This window comes from Symsagittifera roscoffensis, chromosome 7 (assembly GCF_963678635.1).
Source record: "Symsagittifera roscoffensis chromosome 7, txSymRosc1.1, whole genome shotgun sequence".
Taxonomy (NCBI): Eukaryota; Metazoa; Xenacoelomorpha; order Acoela; family Convolutidae; genus Symsagittifera; species Symsagittifera roscoffensis.
The window spans coordinates 14,015,371-14,034,993 of record NC_087068.1 but is presented as its reverse complement, the minus strand read 5'-3'; the positions used below and the strand labels follow the sequence as shown (position 1 = coordinate 14,034,993).

General features: G+C 35.0%; 3 protein-coding genes across 3 annotated transcripts in view; 2 read left to right on the top strand and 1 right to left on the bottom strand.

Annotated features, from left to right (window-relative positions):
- The window catches only part of LOC134852140 (uncharacterized), a 487,803-nt gene that overhangs the window by 324,314 nt on the left and 143,866 nt on the right, over positions 1–19,623 (bottom strand). The window lies entirely within an intron of this gene.
- LOC134851898 (tripartite motif-containing protein 59-like) lies at positions 1,756–7,549 on the top strand. Its single transcript, XM_063868173.1, has 4 exons — positions 1,756–1,956; positions 2,352–2,512; positions 5,155–5,367; positions 7,481–7,549. Exons 1-4 carry the CDS (start codon positions 1,845–1,847, stop codon positions 7,547–7,549), a joined length of 555 nt encoding a protein of 184 aa, XP_063724243.1. The 5' UTR covers positions 1,756–1,844.
- LOC134851793 (tripartite motif-containing protein 59-like) lies at positions 15,595–19,306 on the top strand (the record flags this gene model as incomplete). The annotated part of the gene is given in 3 exon segments (XM_063868024.1): positions 15,595–15,893; positions 16,289–16,449; positions 19,094–19,306. Coding segments are annotated over 3 exon segments (486 nt in total), but the record flags the coding sequence as incomplete, so codon positions are not given.

The following is a 19,623-nucleotide window of genomic DNA, read 5'->3' as shown; positions in this document are numbered from 1 at the left end:
AGGTTTAAGGGCAGCACTATTGCAACGTTTCATGGAAGCTTGGTTGGCAATAGCTTGTGCGTCAAGATTCTTACACTCGCTAGAAGAAAAGTTTTCAGTAAACGAAATTGAATTATTAGGGGTAGTTTGGGCGGGCCATCGAACACTTTAAATATTATTTATACGGGAAAAATTTTACTGTAATCAAAGACCAACAGGCCTTAATCAGTGCTTTAAGTGCAAACAAAAAAATCAAAAACCAGCCAGAGTAGGCTAGCAAGATGGATCGACCATTTAATCCCCTTTAACTTTGACATAAAACATTTGACAATGTTAACACTTGCCTTTTGACATAGAACACTTGGAAACAAAATGGGGTTAATAGACTAGATGTCACGAAATTCGGTTGGAGTAGCAATACCTCTAAGCACGTACAGTGAGGAATTTGTAGTTGCATCAATTAATTTATTCATAAGCAATCTTGAGTTGATTGAAAACATCATATCGGTAGAATCTTCTTATGTTGTTCAAAAAAATCCGCTTTTTTGTCTCACTTAGTCGCGATGTGACTCTCATTGGTCGTTCGGTAGTTTTTTTTTATCACTCAATCCCGATTCATCTTATAGGTTCGTACAAATTTGCGTTTGCGTACAGTTTGTTTTGGTTCGCGCAAAGTCGAGACAACTTTTTTCGGTCGGATTAAGTCGAGTAGAATTTTGAGCAGAATTTCAGTTACAAAATTCGTCACCCATTTTTTTCAGTCGCGATGGTCGCGTACCTAGTCCTGCTCTTGGCCCTTCTTTGGTTTTCCCCTGCAAAAAAAAGAGATTCCTCCTTTTCATTCTACAACCACTCATGACCTTACTTATTCGTCTTCGAATAGTCGTATATCTCAACCTTTTTGATGAGTGTCTGTGTAATGTCACTCATCTAAATGTTTGGGAGTTATAGATTGATTTCAGCAAAGTTAAATATAAAATTGAAGTGGGGTCACTTTGTGGTTATGCGATGCGTTCTTTCGAAAATGCGTGTCGAGAAAAAAAAATATTTTTGAATAGTTCTTAGACAAATTGAATTGAAAACTTGATGAAGTCATTCAAGACAGGCGCGGATCTAGAATTTTTTTGGGGCGAGGGTTTTTCAAAAAGTTTGCAAAAACTTTGATTACCTTTTATGATCAACCCATGTTTGAGAAACAAAAAGAAAAAAAGGTTTTAGGGCACATTTGCAAGGTTTTGACCAAAAAAATTGCTTTTTTTGCTAGCGTTTCCCCTCAAAATTAAAATATGATGGAGCCCAATGCGCTTTAGACAATTTTTACGGGAGGTCAGACGAAAATGGATAAGATGAAATAATACCGCAGGGGGGTCATTTGGGTTGAAAGGGGTCGAATCCCCACAAAAGGCTTTCTTTCTCTTAAAATATCATCACAACGCGAAAAATTAATGTGTTGTCGCAGTTAAGAAAACGTATTTTCAAGTTTTAATAAAAATTCACATACTTTGTGTTTCATCGGATTGGTTTTTGCATGAACATCAACGCAAAAACATGTTTTCATGCAATTTGCGACAGAAAAAAGGACTTTTTATCGGTTAAACTTTTCATCAAAAGACTGTAATAAGTCCAACGTATTTTTTTAAAAGTTTTTTTCAGATACTTTTTTTAGTTTTGCCATTTATCTATGCACTATTAAATTTACGTGCAGTATCAAATTTTTTTTCGCTCGCCTCAAATAGTTTAATATCAAATGCATAATCAACTGTGTCAAAGCTTAAACTTTGAACATACTTTAATGTTCTCAAAATATTCAAACCATTTTCTGATTGACGAAAACTAGTTAACAAATTACTTTATTTTGTGACGAGATGGCGGCAAGGGATGACAAAAGCTACCGGTGTCGATTATGCAAGAAAATGTTCGTGAATCCGCGCATGTTACCCTGTGGTCACTCGTTCTGCGGTCCTTCGGGAAAACAAGGCGAGTATTTTTACTCATTCACACCCAAAACAAACTTCAACAGCTCCGTATCGGGGTGGGGGTTCTTTCTCGTGGCTGAAAAACCAAAATACCGAAAAGCTTAAAGCATAATCATCGTCCTTTAAACTGAAGAAAAATGATCTAATTACTTGTGATTTTCACAGCTCTTTCTTTCGAATTGTTGAGTATTTATTTCTGAGTAGTGAAACTTCATATCTGATTTGTGTCAATCCCAATTCAGGTCTGAGTTTTTTTTAAAGCAGCTTTGAATTTTTCTGAAATTATAGTGAATTGTCTGAAAATTGCATTTTTTTCCGGATCGGCGCAGAGAGACATTATTTTTAAAAGGAAATATTTAATACTCATGTTAAAACATCGTAAAAACACTCGACAAGGTTCTTCTAATCCGACCGACTGTCTGGGCGAATATCTGAAAACGCGCAGAGAGAGGGGATCCATGGTGTGTCCGAGAGGTGACTGCAGTTCTGCCATTTCTGAGCCACAGTGTACGAGCACTGACTTTCCCTTCAACTACCCCCTCTACGCTCTGGTTGAAGTGAGTAATCGTTTTCTAAACTGCCATATAACTTAAGTTTATATGATTAAATTTAAAAGTTAAAATTTCAAAATTAAGTCTTGAAAAAATTTAAAGCTTAATCATCGTCTTTAAACTGAAGAAAAATTATTTAATTCTTGTGATTTTAAAATTTGAAGAATAAATTTTGAAAAAATTTTGTAATTGTGTTTTTGATCACCCACGCAAACAACGAGCGCAGATATTGGTGAAGCCTTTTGGTTTGAGAGGCGATTATATTATCCATTGTAAGCTCTGCTTCTCAAACAAGCGATTATTTATTTTTAAACTGGTTTCTCAATTATCCATGCCCGATGTGTGCTTGGGTGAGCACAAAAACGCAAACAAAAATCTAGTTGGGAAAATTAAGCAAAAATTAATTTTCCAGTTTTCAATTTTAAGTTTCATCATATAAATTGTTTTTTTTTCTATAAATTGAGCGTAAGAGAATGACAAGAGCCGACGAATTAAGAATCCCGCAGTGATAAAAATGATAAACCCTATTATTTACAGAAAAATGATATTTCAGATCTATTGTAAATTTTGATGGTAAACTTCGATTTTATGCGTTTAATATTTGATCATAATGAATGTTATTTCGCAAAAATTTTTTACTGTATATTTTCATTATAAAATCGATACAAAAATACTCAAAAATTTCTAACGATTTTCTAACATGCTTCAAATCTCTAATTTTTGCTCTTAAACAACCCATACCCCCTACAATCATAAAGACTAAAAAAAAATTTAAATGTTTTTCAACCTTAATTCCTAAATATCTGCTATCGTAAAATATGCTCTAAAAGTGTGCTATCTGTATCTCTGAAACATTTTGCAAATCTGAGAAAAGTGAATAACTGTATCATTGGGTTCATATAGAAATGAACAGAAGTTGTTTTTATTTTACGCCAAATGAGTGATCATAAAAATGTTACGCATCAATGACCCAGTACTGCAAAACTTAATTACGTTTGAATATTTGAATGTAGATGACCAGTTTTTTTTTTAAATCTCTGCCACATTTCGAATTTTTCATCACATTGGTTTCATAAAGCGCTGATTTGCTCCTTGATATCAGTCCGAGTTGATTATTTTGAGATTGACAATATATTTAACCTAAATATAGTTTTTTCTTATGGAAACTGGGAGAATTTATTACAAAATTTTGAAAGATTCACTAATGGCGACACACAAAGCTTCAGTAGCATACATAGCTGTTCAACGTTTCTTAAATTGTCCCTGATTTTCTCCTAAAAACTCCTGTAGTACGTTGTGGTAAGAAAAAATCTAAAAACGATAATTTTTTTGACGAGTTTAGTCGACTCCCTGACCACCCAAAGCATTCGAATCTTTCAACACCCAAAAACTACAGTTTTTCGATATCTTTTATTGTCTTGCAGACTAATTTTTCTGAAGGTGTCTTTGGCGACAAAATAAATTAGTTTTGAAAGGGTATCGCGTGAAAAGAAAACGTAATAGATTTGACGAAACCCTTTGATGAGTGGCTTGAAACTTTTTGGACGCTTTTCCTCCTTCAGAGATTCGACCCCCTGACTACCCAAAGGGTCCCCCCTTTGGTATTACTTTGACACCTCTGGCTGGCTTTAACACATTTTTGGCTAGCAGACCTAAAGTTTTTCTAAACGCGCCTTTGGCACCTTTTATATACTAATTTTTATGAAAAACAGTCAAACCATTTTTGTCCTGTTTTTTTTTTCAAAAATTTTTAAAATTCTTTTACTGGTCTAGGAGAGCTCAGATAATATATTTGGTCGACCTAAAATAAAGATCGACAAAAACTTTCGAAAAATTATTGAAAGTCCGCCCCTCGAGAAAATCCTAGATCCACCCCTGCTTGCGGCCCAGATAGTTTGTCAAAATAGTTTCATTTGTGTTTTTGTAATGCTCATTAATCAATCGATCAACCTAAAAGAAAAGTTGACCAAATTCTTAAACTATTTAGAAATATCTGCCCCCCAAAAAAAATAAAATCCTACATCCGCGCCTGTTTTAGAGACTCCTACCCTTTTATTTCAAATACAAAAATTGATAGAAATGAGTGCTTTGATAGAAAATTATAAAATCATATCTGAAATTGAGCGATAGTATTCATCAAGACGCTTGTAATGCTTTTGGAGTTTTGATAACTTTTGACAAAAACTTTAAAGTGTTTCTTCTCAAAAACTTCTTAATTTCTGTTACAATGAAAGCACACTTGCGGATAATAGCCTCATCGTCTTGAGGATTATCTCGAGAAAGGCAATAATTTTTTTGGACTTATTGTCGACCTTCTTTTGTTCGGCAAAAATAGGTTGAGGTGCTGTATCCAAAACATTAATAAGACGCTATTTTGTTAGAAATGCGGGCAGCTTGGCCAAACTTATTTAGATTTCGAGTCAAAGTCAGCGTATTTGTCCAGTTTTGAATAATTTCGACTAAAATTTTCAATTTAGCATTCGATCAATCTCGAATGACTCTTTTCTGATTGGTGCCAAAGGCGCGTCTACGATTTTTTAAAGCCTAATAGCCAAAATGGACGTAAAATAGTAGTGTGGATAACCTTCGGTTATGAGCACGTAAAGTTTCTAAGAGGGTCCCCCCAATCCTACCATTGCATATTTCAGCAAAGAAAGGCGGAACTTCGAAGTGATGGAAGTGAAGAGGAGTGTTTGGATAACAACTGCCTAAACAAGTGCTCAAAACACGACCTGCTGAAGAACTACTACTGTGTGAAGGACAAAGAAGCCATCTGCAACAAGTGCCGAATGAGCAGTGATCACAGTGGTCACGCTGACAGCGAAACCATCATCACGATTGAAGAAGCACGAGAGCGTCAAGTAAGTTATAGACTGAAGCAGTTAACCCAAATATTCGGAACCGTTGAGTCGTTTTTATTATACGGCCCAAATAATCAAATTGTGTATAGTAGTTTTTTTCGACCGTATAGTAGTTTTTTTTTAAAGTTTGAGACTTAAAAGAGAAAAGAACCGAACCATTTCCCCTCTCATACCCAAGCTTACCCATAGGAGGCAAAAAGTCTTTAGTTGAAACCTTAATTAAAAATTGCAATGTCGCACTTCAAAACTTCCCTACCATTACTTGAGAAGATATCCGAAACTTGGCATTGATTTTTTTGCAAACGTAGAAAATTGAAATTCACAAATAAAATTTTTGTGTATTTGTTGCACTTACTATTTACCTCGTTTTTATAGATAAACAATTGTTCGAGACACAAAATAAATAAATCAAACTCAAATAATCCGGTTCTCGACTTATGTTTCGACTTTGAAAGTCAAGCAAATGCACTTTTGCGACTGAAATTCCGCGGTCGAGAAGCAATTATAAAACCACCACAGAGTCAAAACGTATGCGATTTCGACCGAGAGAGTCGAAACATCACCAAATATGGTCGAGAAATCGAAACATTTCTATGCGGGGTCGAACAAACAAACTTTTCAAAAAAGTTGATGGAGACAGTCGAGAAAGTCGAAACTTGTCGAGTTTCGGTCGAGTAAGTCGAAACACATCTGAACTCGGTCGAGCAAAGTAAAACACTAGTTTGTTGGGCTAAGAATGTCCAAACATATCAAAGTTTGGTCGATAAGGTCGAAACATAACAAAAATTTGGCCGAGAGAGTCGAAACACACCGAAAATTGGTCGAGACGGGCGAAACATATCAATTTTTCATCTAGGTTGTCGAAAAATAAATTAAGCATCTCGACCTGGGAAGAACGATAGAAAACTTTGCCTGCGCTTTTCATCAGTATGTTTAACTGCTTAAAGAAAAATGCTATTGTTTTCTTGGCTCCTTGAATTTTTTTTCCAATTCAACTGTAGAAAAAGTGAAAAAAATGAGTCGTGTTAAAAATTCTCAAAAATTTGATATTTTGACTGCAATGAACAAAATCAAACTGAACTATTCCAATGGGATTGTATTTGTTATCTAATTAATCGTGAGCTAAAAAATGCAATTGTTTCTCTTTTTTGATCCTCATTTCCTACCTATCTGATTTGATGATATTCGTCTTCGGTTTGCTCATTTCAGTCGAATCATATAGTTTAATGAGGATGGCCTACATTTTGTCAAGGAAAATATGTTTCCTAAAAAAATGAACAATTAATATAGGAATTGTCTGTACAAAAGTTTCGGATAAAAATTACAAGAGATTGGGTGAAAAACTGAACTCGGTCGAGCAAAGTAGAACACTATTTATATATATCCGTATATATTATTATGTATATTTATAAGAAAAATTAAACCAAAGTTTAGAGTGCAAAGTATTAAGTTATTTAAAATCCACTTAACTTGATCCCAATTTATTACAAAAAAAAGACCAAATCTCGACCTACACAATTCAACAAGGAGAGAACTTATGATAAAAGTGGAGGAAATTTTCATCACAACAAGAGTTATAGCATATAAAAGATATAACTTCAGAGAAGAAAATCAAAACCTTGGAACAATTCCAAGTGGACAGCGTAGAATTAGCGTCTTGCGCTGATTGTGGGAATAGAGAAGACGAGTGGGATCGTGGCATGCTTACACCCCTCAGGAATAATGAAAAAATAGCGAAAGAGTTTTTGGCAAAAACACAAAGTCCACAAGATGCATATGAAAATGCAATTCGTCGAGAAAAAGGAATTAAACATATCCGAAAAATTAAAACGAATTCATTCGGAGTAACAACAACAAGGAAGCAAGATTCAAATAGATAAATCCGCCGATAAACAGAACACACAAAGAGCTAGTGGCGGATTTCGAGGCAGAACATAAAATACAAAGGGGCCATCAACAACCTTATAACAAACAAAAAAATCAATATTATAAGTGTGGCAGACAATTCTCCCGAAATCACCTACAATCATGCCCAGCAAAAAATAAAGTTTGCTCAAAGTGCGCTTAACTGGGGCATTTTGCGAAAACCGATCTACCAACATTAATTAACTAGAAGATAGAAAGGAAGAAGAACAAGAAGACATGGAAGGCACCAACGGGATTTCAAAACACGAATCAGTAGCCTTAGTTGAATTTACGTCCAATAATGGTTGGGGAAGAACTCCAAAATGATATTTTTTCAGTAATGGCAATATCTGAGGCGTTCGAGGTAAAAAAAGCTTAGTTTGTCTTGACTGAATATGATCTAAACGGACCTATTGTTAAAACAAAAACAAACACGGAAACCATATTTGCCATCGCAGACTCGGGAAGCCCCCCAGAAGACGCGGCAAGAAATTAAGCATTTTACAACGGCGATTTAGCATTATTCCCAAAGGAAGGCGATATTATTATTCCCCTTCAAGATAGGGGATGACCAGAAAGCAAACATAATAGGTAGAAACCTACTACCTTAAATTGGCATAACACTAATACAGGAAAAACAAGAACCAAACCGAAAGCTAAGTAAACGAGAAACGGAAGAATCAAACCCTGAATTGAATCAGTGGGTTAAAGGTAATTTCAAACAATTATGTATACCAATAGGAAAATCAAAAAACCACACATTGCAAACATTATTCGAAAAAAAACGCAATTCCTATTCGGCAAAAAGTTCCCGATCCATCTACAAGAAAGAAATGAAGAAAAAGAGCTAAACAAATTGGTGGACCAAAAACATACCGTCAAACGGGATGAATGATCGGACAAAAAATTTATCAGCCCGATCGTAAGAACCATAATGAAGGACCAAACAGTAAAAATTGGCATTGGATTCCAAAAAGATCAACAAGTTCATCCTCAAAAATCAATACCAAATGCCAAAGATAGATCTCCTCCAGGACAAAATAGCACAAGAGGTAAAATCAGATACAAAAAATCAAACGTTATTTTCACCAATTCACTAATGATACGCACACTCGCAAATTCCATTGGATAAACAGACTAGAGATCAATGCAATTTCAGCTTTTTTGGAGGCAACATCACCGGGACTTATCAGTTCCAGACGGGATTCTACGTCCTAACAGATATGCCGGCAGAATTCCAAAAAGCAATCAATTTGACACACATGAACTGCAAAAATATATATGCTCACTTGAAAGATATATTAATAGTAACTAAAGGGTTACTCGAGCTACACAAGGCAAAATTAGAGACAACTTTACAGAAACTGGACAAGAAAGATCTCATTTGACAAAAGTAGGTTTGCATATAAAAGATTGAATGGCTAGGATATAACATTATTATCGAGGGTACGAAACCACTCATTAAGAAAACAGAGGCTAGTGAAAAACTAACCTCATCATGATCATTGAAACAACCAAAAATTTCATGGGCTTAATGCACCATCTCACAAGGTACATTCCGCATCTGGCACCAATCGCCGTTGCACTGCACCCACTCCTAAAAGCTACAGAGAATAAATCAGTTGATTGGAAAGCTGAACACAACGTAGCACTCAATAACATCCGAAAACTGGTTTCAGACATAACACAAATTAAATATTTTGACCAAAACTTAGAAACCCAAGTATTTTCTTGTGAGCAAGTTTCAGACATAACACAAAATAAACGTTTTGACCAAAACTTAGAATCCCGCGTGGTTTGTTAGTCGATTGACAACATCATATTGAACAATCAGGTTTAAGGGCAGCACTAGAGCAACGTTTCATGGAAGCTTGGTTGGCAATAGCTTGTGCGTCAAGACTCTTACACTCGCTAGTAGAAAAGTTTTCAGTAAACGAAATTGAATTATTAGGGGTAGTTTGGGCGGGCCATCGAACACTTCAAATCTTATTTATACGGGAAAAAATTTACTGTATTCACAGACCAACAGGCCTTAATCAGTGCTTTAAATGCAAACGAAAAATCAAAAACCAGCCAGAGTAGGCTAACAAGATGGATCGACCATTTAATCTCTTTAACTTTGACATAAAACACTTGGCAATGTTAACACTTGCCTTTTGACATAAAAACACTTGGAAACAAAATGGGGTTAATAGACTAGATGCCACAAAATTTGGTTGGAGTAGCAAAACCTCTAAACAATGAGGAATTTGTAGTTGCAATTAATTTATTCATAAGCAATCTTGAGTTGATTGAAAACATCATATCGGTGGAATCTTCTTTTGTTGTTCAAAAAAATCCGCTTTTTCGTCTCACTTAGTCGCAATGTGACTCTCAGTGGTCGTTCGGTAGTTTTTTTTTGATCACTCAATCCCGATTCATCTTATAGGTTCATACAAAATTGCGTTTGCGTACAATTTGTTTTGGTTCGCGCAAAATCGAGACAATTTTTTTCGGTCGGATTAAGTCGAGTAGAATTTTGAGCGGAATTTCATTAGCAAAATTCATTACCCATTTTTGTCAGGCGATAGTCGCGTAACTAGTTTCGGACTTCGTCCCTTTTTGGTCTTCCCCTACAAAAAAGAAGAGATTACTCCTATCCATTCTACAACCACTTATGACCTTACTTATTCTTCTTCGAATAGTCGTGTAGGTGAACCTTCATTGTGAATGTCTGTGTAATGTGACTCATCTAAATTTTTGTGAGCTATTTTTTGATTTCCGCGAAATTATATATTAAATTGAAGAGGGTCTTTTTGTGGTTATGCGATTCGTTCGTTCGAAAAAGCTTGTCAAAAAAAAACTATTTTTTAATAGTTTTTGGACAAATTGAAATTGAAAATTAGATGAATTCATTCAACACAGGCGAGGATCTAGAAATTTCTTGGGATGGGGGTTTTTCAAAAAGTTTGCAAAAACTTTGATAACTTTTTATGATCCACCAATGTTTGAGAAACAAAAAGAAAAAAAAAGGTTTGAGCGCACATTTGCAAGGTTTCGTTTTTTTTTGCTAGCGTTCCCCCTCAAAAGTAGAATATGATGGAGCCTGATGCGCTTCAGACAAAAATGGATGTGGTGAAATAGTACCGCAGGGGGGCCATTTGGGTTGAAAGGGGTCGAATCCCCACAAAAGGCTTTCTTTCTCTTAAAGTATCACAACAGGCTAAAACTTAATGTGCTGTCACAGTTAAAAAAACGTATTTTCAAGTGTTAATAAAAATTCACTTACTTTGTGTTTCATCGGATTGGTTTTTGCATGAACATCAACGCAAAAACCACCGGTGAGGGTTTAAATCATATTGATACCAATTTGACCCATCGCGCACTCAAAAATTTTGCATCGTTTCCTGAAAATCAGAATTAAATCATTTTTTCTCTGTCAATATGGGGTTGTAAGACTTTTTAAGAAAAATTATGAGGTTGTAAGACTTTTTGGGAACATTTTGACCTTTTTTCTGGCAAGCACTCGCTCCTCAAACTTAGTTTTTATTGGCAAGTTTTTACCCAAATTGATTTTATGAGCTCCGTTTTATATTCTCTAAAGATTTTTTTGGCAAAAATTTCAACATTTTAGGAAATTTAGGAATATCAACAAACAACAAATGAAGTGTAAAGCATTTTGAGAAAATTTTGACTGAACGCGCGCAAGATTTTCTACATCATTTTTTGAATATCGTAAATAAATCATATTTTTCTCTGACAGGTTTATTAATTTGTATACTATAAATAATCGAGCACAAGAATTTTTTTGACATATCGCCTGTGAAGTGTACGAATGTTTTTTGATGAAAAATTCCGCATTTAAGGCAAAATAAGAAAAATTAAACCAAAACTTAGAGTGCAAGGCATTGCGAGACCTTTTTTTACGAAATATCGGTTTTAATTGCCAAAGTTTGTCTAGAAAAAAGTTAAAGTTGTCAACAAAAAACAAATAAGGTAAACGAGTGCCAAATTTGGAATAAATTGTGATACATTTGCAACCAAAAATGAAAAATTACACCACTAATTCCCCTCAGCGCGCTAAATATGTTTTTTTTTCTGAAAGCTAACAAACAATGAGTTTCAATCTTTTTCATCTTCCCATTATCAAAACATATATATTTTAGAAAAATAAATGATGTTTGTGATTAAATTAAATGTGTCTTCAGCGGAAAAGCGAAATATCACACCTACTTAAACTGACAATTTGACTGTACCCATGTTATACACAAAAAAGAGTGATTTACTGAAGAAAAGTCTACATTAAGTTATTTAAAATCCGCTTAACTTGATCCCAATTTATTACAAAAAAAAACGACCAAATCTCGACCTACACATTTCAACAATGAGAGAACTTATGATAAAAGTGGAGGAAATTTTCATCACAACAAGAGTTATAGCATATAAAAGATATAACTTCAGAGAAGAAAATCAAAACCTTGGAACAATTCCAAGTGGACAGCGTAGAATTAGCGTCTTGCGCTGATTGTGGGAATAGAGAAGATGAGTCGGATCGTGGCATGCTTACACCCCTCAGGAATAAAGAAAAAATAGCGAAAGAGCTTTTGGCAAAAACACAAAGTCCACAAGATGCATATGAATATGCAATTCGTCGAGAAAAAGGAATTAAACATACCCCAAAAAATTAAAACGAATTCATTCGGAGTAACAACAACAAGGAAGCAAGATTCAAATATCAAATCCGCCGATAAACAGAACACACAAAGAGCTAGTGGCGGATTTCGAGGCAGAACATAAAATACAAAGGGGCCATCAACAACCTTATAATAAACAAAAAAATCAATATTATAAGTGTGGCAGACAATTCTCCCCAAATCACCTACAATCATGCCCAGCAAAAAATAAAGTTTGCTCAAAGTGCGCTTAACTGGGGCATTTTGCGAAAACCGATCTACCAACATTAATTAACTCGAAGATAGAATGGAAGAAGGACAAGAAGACATGGAAGGCACCAACGGGATGTCAAAACACGATTCAGTAGCCTTAGTTGAATTTACATCCAATAATGGTTGGGGAAGAACTCCAAAAATATATTTTTACAGTAATGGCAATATCTGAGGCGTTCGAGGTAAAAAAAAAACTTAGTTGTCTTGACTGAATATGATCTAAACGGACCTATTGTTAAAACAAAAACAAACACGGAATTCATATTTGCCATCGTAGACTCGGGAAGCCCCCCAAAAGACGCGGCAAGAAATTAAGCATTTTTCAACGGCGATTTAGCATTATTCCCAAAGGAAGGCGATACGATGATTCCCATTGAAGATATTGTTAAAGGCGATATTATGATTGCCATTTTTCCCATTTTTGTTCTCATTCATCAAAGGCGATATTATTATTCCCATTCATGATAGGGGATGACCAGAAAGCAAACATAATAGGTAGAAACCTACTACCTTAAATTGGCATAACACTAATAAGGAAAAACAAGAACAAACCCGAAAGCTAAGTAAACGAGAAATGGAAGAATCAAACCCTGAATTGAATCAGTGGGATAAAGATAATTTCAAACAATTATGTATACCAATAGGAAAATCAAAAAACCACACATTGCAAACAATATTCGAAAAAGACGCTCTTCCTATTCGGCAAAAAGTTCCAGATCCACCTACAAGAAGGAAATGAAAAAGAGCTAAACAAATTGATGGACCAAAAACACACCGTCAAACGGGATAAATGATCGGACAAACAATTTATCAGCCCGATCGTAGTAACCATAATGAAGGAACAAACAGTAAAAATGGCATTGGATTCCAAAAAGATCGACAAGTTCATCCTCAAAAATCAATACCAAATGCCGAACATAGATCTCCTCCAGGACAAAATAGCACAAGAGGTAAAATCAGATACGAAAAATCGAACGTTATTTTCAACAATTCACTAACGATACGCACACTCGCAAATTCCATTGGATAAACAGACTAGAGATTAATTCAATTTCAGTTTTATTGGAGGCAACATCACTGGGACTTATCAGTTCCAGACGGGATTCTACGTCCTAACAGATATGCCGGCAGAGTTCCAAAAAGCAATCAATTTGACACTCATAAACTGCAAAAATATATATGCTTACTTGAAAGATATATTAATAGTAACTAAAGGGTCACTCGAGCTACATAAGACAAAATTAGAGACAATTTTACAGAAACTGGACAAGAAAAATTTTGCAATCTCATTTGACAAAAATAGGTTTGCATATAAAAGATTGAATGGCTAGGATATAACATTATTATCGAGGGTACGAAACCACTCATTAAGAAAACAGAGGCTAGTGAAAAACTAAACCCATCATGAACATTCAAACAACCAAAAATTTCATGGGCTTAATGCACCATCTCACAAGGTACATTCCGCATCTGGCACAAATCGCCGTTGCACTGCACCCACTCCTAAAAGTTACAGAGAATAAATCAGTTGATTGGAAAGCTGAACACAACGTAGCATTCAATAACATCCTAAAACTGGTTTCAGACATAACACAAATTAAATATTTTGACCAAAACTTAGAAACCCAAGTATTTTCTTGTGAACAAGTTTCAGACATAACACAAATAAACGTTTTGACCAAAACTTAGAAACCCGCGTGGTTTGTGAGTCGATTGACAACATCATATTGAACAATCAGGTTTAAGGGCAGCACTAGAGCAACGTTTCATGGAAGCTTGGTTGGCAATAGCTTGTGCGTCAAGATTCTTACACTCGCTAGAAGAAAAGTTTTCAGTAAACGAAATTGAATTATTAGGGGTAGTTTGGGCGGGCCGTCGAACACTTTAAACATTATTTATACGGGAAAAATTTTTACTGTAATCAAAGACCAACAGGCCTGAATCAGTGCTATAAAAGCAAACAAAAAAATCAAAAACCAGCCAGAGTAGGCTAGCAAGATGGATCGACCATTTAATCCCCTTTAACTTTGACATAAAACATTTGACAATGTTAACACTTGCCTTTTGACATAGAACACTTGGAAACAAAATGGGGTTAATAGACTAGATGTCACGAAATTCGGTTGGAGTAGCAATACCTCTAAGCACGTACAGTGAGGAATTTGTAGTTGCATCAATTAATTTATTCATAAGCAATCTTGAGTTGATTGAAAACATCATATCGGTAGAATCTTCTTATGTTGTTCAAAAAAATCCGCTTTTTTGTCTCACTTAGTCGCGATGTGACTCTCATTGGTCGTTCGGTAGTTTTTTTTTATCACTCAATCCCGATTCATCTTATAGGTTCGTACAAATTTGCGTTTGCGTACAGTTTGTTTTGGTTCGCGCAAAGTCGAGACAACTTTTTTCGGTCGGATTAAGTCGAGTAGAATTTTGAGCAGAATTTCAGTTACAAAATTCGTCACCCATTTTTTTCAGTCGCGATGGTCGCGTACCTAGTCCTGCTCTTGGCCCTTCTTTGGTTTTCCCCTGCAAAAAAAAGAGATTCCTCCTTTTCATTCTACAACCACTCATGACCTTACTTATTCGTCTTCGAATAGTCGTATATCTCAACCTTTTTGATGAGTGTCTGTGTAATTTCACTCATCTAAATGTTTGGGAGTTATAGATTGATTTCAGCAAAGTTAAATATAAAATTGAAGTGGGGTCACTTTGTGGTTATGCGATGCGTTCTTTCGAAAATGCGTGTCGAGAAAAAAAAATATTTTTGAATAGTTCTTAGACAAATTGAATTGAAAACTTGATGAAGTCATTCAAGACAGGCGCGGATCTAGAATTTTTTTGGGGCGAGGGTTTTTCAAAAAGTTTGCAAAAACTTTGATTACCTTTTATGATCAACCCATGTTTGAGAAACAAAAAGAAAAAAAGGTTTTAGGGCACATTTGCAAGGTTTTGACCAAAAAAATTGCTTTTTTTGCTAGCGTTTCCCCTCAAAATTAAAATATGATGGAGCCCAATGCGCTTTAGACAATTTTTACGGGAGGTCAGACGAAAATGGATAAGATGAAATAATACCGCAGGGGGGTCATTTGGGTTGAAAGGGGTCGAATCCCCACAAAAGGCTTTCTTTCTCTTAAAATATCATCACAACGCGAAAAATTAATGTGTTGTCGCAGTTAAGAAAACGTATTTTCAAGTTTTAATAAAAATTCACATACTTTGTGTTTCATCGGATTGGTTTTTGCATGAACATCAACGCAAAAACATGTTTTCATGCAATTTGCGACAGAAAAAAGGACTTTTTATCGGTTAAACTTTTCATCAAAAGACTGTAATAAGTCCAACGTATTTTTTTAAAAGTTTTTTTTTCAGATACTTTTCTTAGTTTTGCCATTTATCTATGCACTATTAAATTTACGTGCAGTATCAAATTTTTTTTCGCTCGCCTCAAATAGTTTAATATCAAATGCATAATCAACTGTGTCAAAGCTTAAACTTTGAACACACTTTAATGTTCTCAAAATATTCAAACCATTTTCTGATTGACGAAAACTAGTTAACAAATTACTTTATTTTGTGACGAGATGGCGGCAAGGGATGACAAAAGCTACCGGTGTCGATTATGCAAGAAAATGTTCGTGAATCCGCGCATGTTACCCTGTGGTCACTCGTTCTGCGGTCCTTCGGGAAAACAAGGCGAGTATTTTTACTCATTCACACCCAAAACAAACTTCAACAGCTCCGTATCGGGGTGGGGGTTCTTTCTCGTGGCTGAAAAACCAAAATACCGAAAAGCTTAAAGCATAATCATCGTCCTTTAAACTGAAGAAAAATGATCTAATTACTTGTGATTTTCACAGCTCTTTCTTTCGAATTGTTGAGTTTTTATTTCTGAGTAGTGAAACTTCATATCTGATTTGTGTCAATCCCAATTCAGGTCTGAGTTTTTTTTAAAGCAGCTTTGAATTTTTCTGAAATTATAGTGAATTGTCTGAAAATTGCATTTTTTTCCGGATCGGCGCAGAGAGACATTATTTTTAAAAGGAAATAATTAATACTCATGTTAAAACATCGTAAAAACACTCGACAAGGTTCTTCTAATCCGACCGACTGTCTGGGCGAATATCTGAAAACGCGCAGAGAGAGGGGATCCATGGTGTGTCCGAGAGGTGACTGCAGTTCTGCCATTTCTGAGCCACAGTGTACGAGCACTGACTTTCCCTTCAACTACCCCCTCTACGCTCTGGTTGAAGTGAGTAATCGTTTTCTAAACTGCCATATAACTTAAGTTTATATGATTAAATTTAAAAGTTAAAATTTCAAAATTAAGTCTTGAAAAAATTTAAAGCTTAATCATCGTCTTTAAACTGAAGAAAAATTATTTAATTCTTGTGATTTTAAAATTTGAAGAACAAATTTTGAAAAAATTTTGTAATTGTGTTTTTGATCACCCACGCAAACAACGAGCGCAGATATTGGTGAAGCCTTTTGGTTTGAGAGGCGATTATATTATCCATTGTAAGCTCTGCTTCTCAAACAAGCGATTATTTATTTTTAAACTGGTTTCTCAATTATCCATGCCCGATGTGTGCTTGGGTGAGCACAAAAACGCAAACAAAAATCTAGTTGGGAAAATTAAGCAAAAATTAATTTTCCAGTTTTCAATTTTAAGTTTCATCATATAAATTGTTTTTTTTTTCTATAAATTGAGCGTAAGAGAATGACAAGAGCCGACGAATTAAAAGAATCCCGCAGTGATAAAATTGATAAACCCTATTATTTACAGAAAAATGATATTTCAGATCTATTGTAAATTTTGATGGTAAACTTCGATTTTATGCGTTTAATATTTGATCATAATGAATGTTATTTCGCAAAATTTTTTTACTGTATATTTTCATTATAAAATCTATACAAAAATACTCAAAAATTTCTAACGATTTTCTAACATAATTCAAATCCCTAATTTTTGCTCTTAAACAACCCATACCCCCTACAATCATAAAGACTAAAAAAAATTTTAAATGTTTTTCAACCTTAATTCCTAAATATCTGCTATCGTAAAATATGCTCTAAAAGTGTGCTATCTGTATCTCTGAAACATTTTGCAAATCTGAGAAAAGTGAATAACTGTATCATTGGGTTCATATAGAAATGAACAGAAGTTGTTTTTATTTTACGCCAAATGAGTGATCATAAAAATGTTACGCATCAATGACCCAGTACTGCAAAACTTAATTACGTTTGAATATTTGAATGTAGATGACCAGTTTTTTTTTAAATCTCTGCCACATTTCGAATTTTTCATCACATTGGTTTCATAAAGCGCTGATTTGCTCCTTGATATCAGTCCGAGTTGATTATTTTGAGATTGACAATATATTTAACCTAAATATAGTTTTTTCTTATGGAAACTGGGAGAATTTATTACAAAATTTTGAAAGATTCACTAATGGCGACACACAAAGCTTCAGTAGCATACATAGCTGTTCAACGTTTCTTAAATTGTCCCTGATTTTCTCCTAAAAAACTCCTGTAGTACGTTGTGGTAAGAAAAAATCTAAAAACGATAATTTTTTTGACGAGTTTAGTCGACTCCCTGACCACCCAAAGCATTCGAATCTTTCAACACCCAAAAACTACAGTTTTTCGATATCTTTTATTGTCTTGCAGACTAATTTTTCTGAAGGTGTCTTTGGCGACAAAATAAATTAGTTTTGAGAGGGTATCGCGTGAAAAGAAAACGTAATAGATTTGACGAAACCCTTTGATGAGTGGCTTGAAACTTTTTGGACGCTTTTCCTCCTTCAGAGATTCGACCCCCTGACTACCCAAAGGGTCACCCCTTTGGTATTACTTTGACACCTCTGGCTGGCTTTAACACATTTTTGGCTAGCAGACCTAAAGTTTTTCTAAACGCGCCTTTGGCGCCTATATATACTAATTTTTATGAAAAACAGTCAAACCATTTTTGTCCTGTTTTTTTTTCAAAAATTTTTAAAATTCTTTTACTGGTCTAGGAGAGCTCAGATAATATATTTGGTCGACCTAAAATAAAGATCGACAAAAACTTTCGAAAAATTATTGAAAGTCCGCCCCTCGAGAAAATCCTAGATCCACCCCTGCTTGCGGCCCAGATAGTTTGTCAAAATAGTTTCATTTGTGTTTTTGTAATGCTCATTAATCAATCGATCAACCTAAAAGAAAAGTTGACCAAATTCTTAAACTATTTAGAAATATCTGCCCCCCAAAAAAAATGAAATCCTACATCCGCGCCTGTTTTAGAGACTCCTACCCTTTTATTTCAAATACAAAAATTGATAGAAATGAGTGCTTTGATAGAAAATTATAAAAATCATATCTGAAATTGAGCGATAGTATTCATCAAGACGCTTGTAATGCTTTTGCAGTTTTGATAACTTTTGACGAAAACTTTAAAGTGTTTCTTCTCAAAAACTTCTTAATTTCTGTTACAATGAAAGCACACTTGCGGATAATAGCCTCATCGTCTTGAGGATTATCTCGAGAAAGGGAATAATTTTTTTGGACTTATTGTCGACCTTCTTTTGTTCGGCAAAAATAGGTTGAGGTGCTGTATCCAAAACATTAATAAGACGCTATTTTGTTAGAAATGCGGGCAGCTTGGCCAAACTTATTTAGATTTCGAGTCAAAGTCAGCGTATTTGTCCAGTTTTGAATAATTTCGACTAAAATTTTCAATTTAGCATTCGATCAATCTCGAATGACTCTTTTCTGATTGGTGCCAAAGGCGCGTCTACGATTTTTTAAAGCCTAATAGCCAAAATGGACGTAAAATAGTAGTGTGGATAACCTTCGGTTATGAGCACGTAAAGTTTCTAAGAGGGTCCCCCCAATCCTACCATTGCATATTTCAGCAAAGAAAGGCGGAACTTCGAAGTGATGGAAGTGAAGAGGAGTGTTTGGATAACAACTGCCTAAACAAGTGCTCAAAACACGACCTGCTGAAGAACTACTACTGTGTGAAGGACAAAGAAGCCATCTGCAACAAGTGCCGAATGAGCAGTGATCACAGTGGTCACGCTGACAGCGAAACCATCATCACGATTGAAGAAGCACGAGAGCGTCAAGTAAGTTATAGACTGAAGCAGTTAACCCAAATATTCGGAACCGTTCAGTCGTTTTTATTATACGGCCCAAATAATCAAATTGTGTATAGTAGTTTTTTTCGACCGTATAGTAGTTTTTTTTTAAAGTTTGAGACTTAAAAGAGAAAAGAACCGAACCATTTCCCCTCTCATACCCAAGCTTACCCATAGGAGGCAAAAAGTCTTTAGTTGAAACCTTAATTAAAAATTGCAATGTCGCACTTCAAAACTTCCCTACCATTACTTGAGAAGATATCCGAAACTTGGCATTGATTTTTTTGCAAACGTAGAAAATTGAA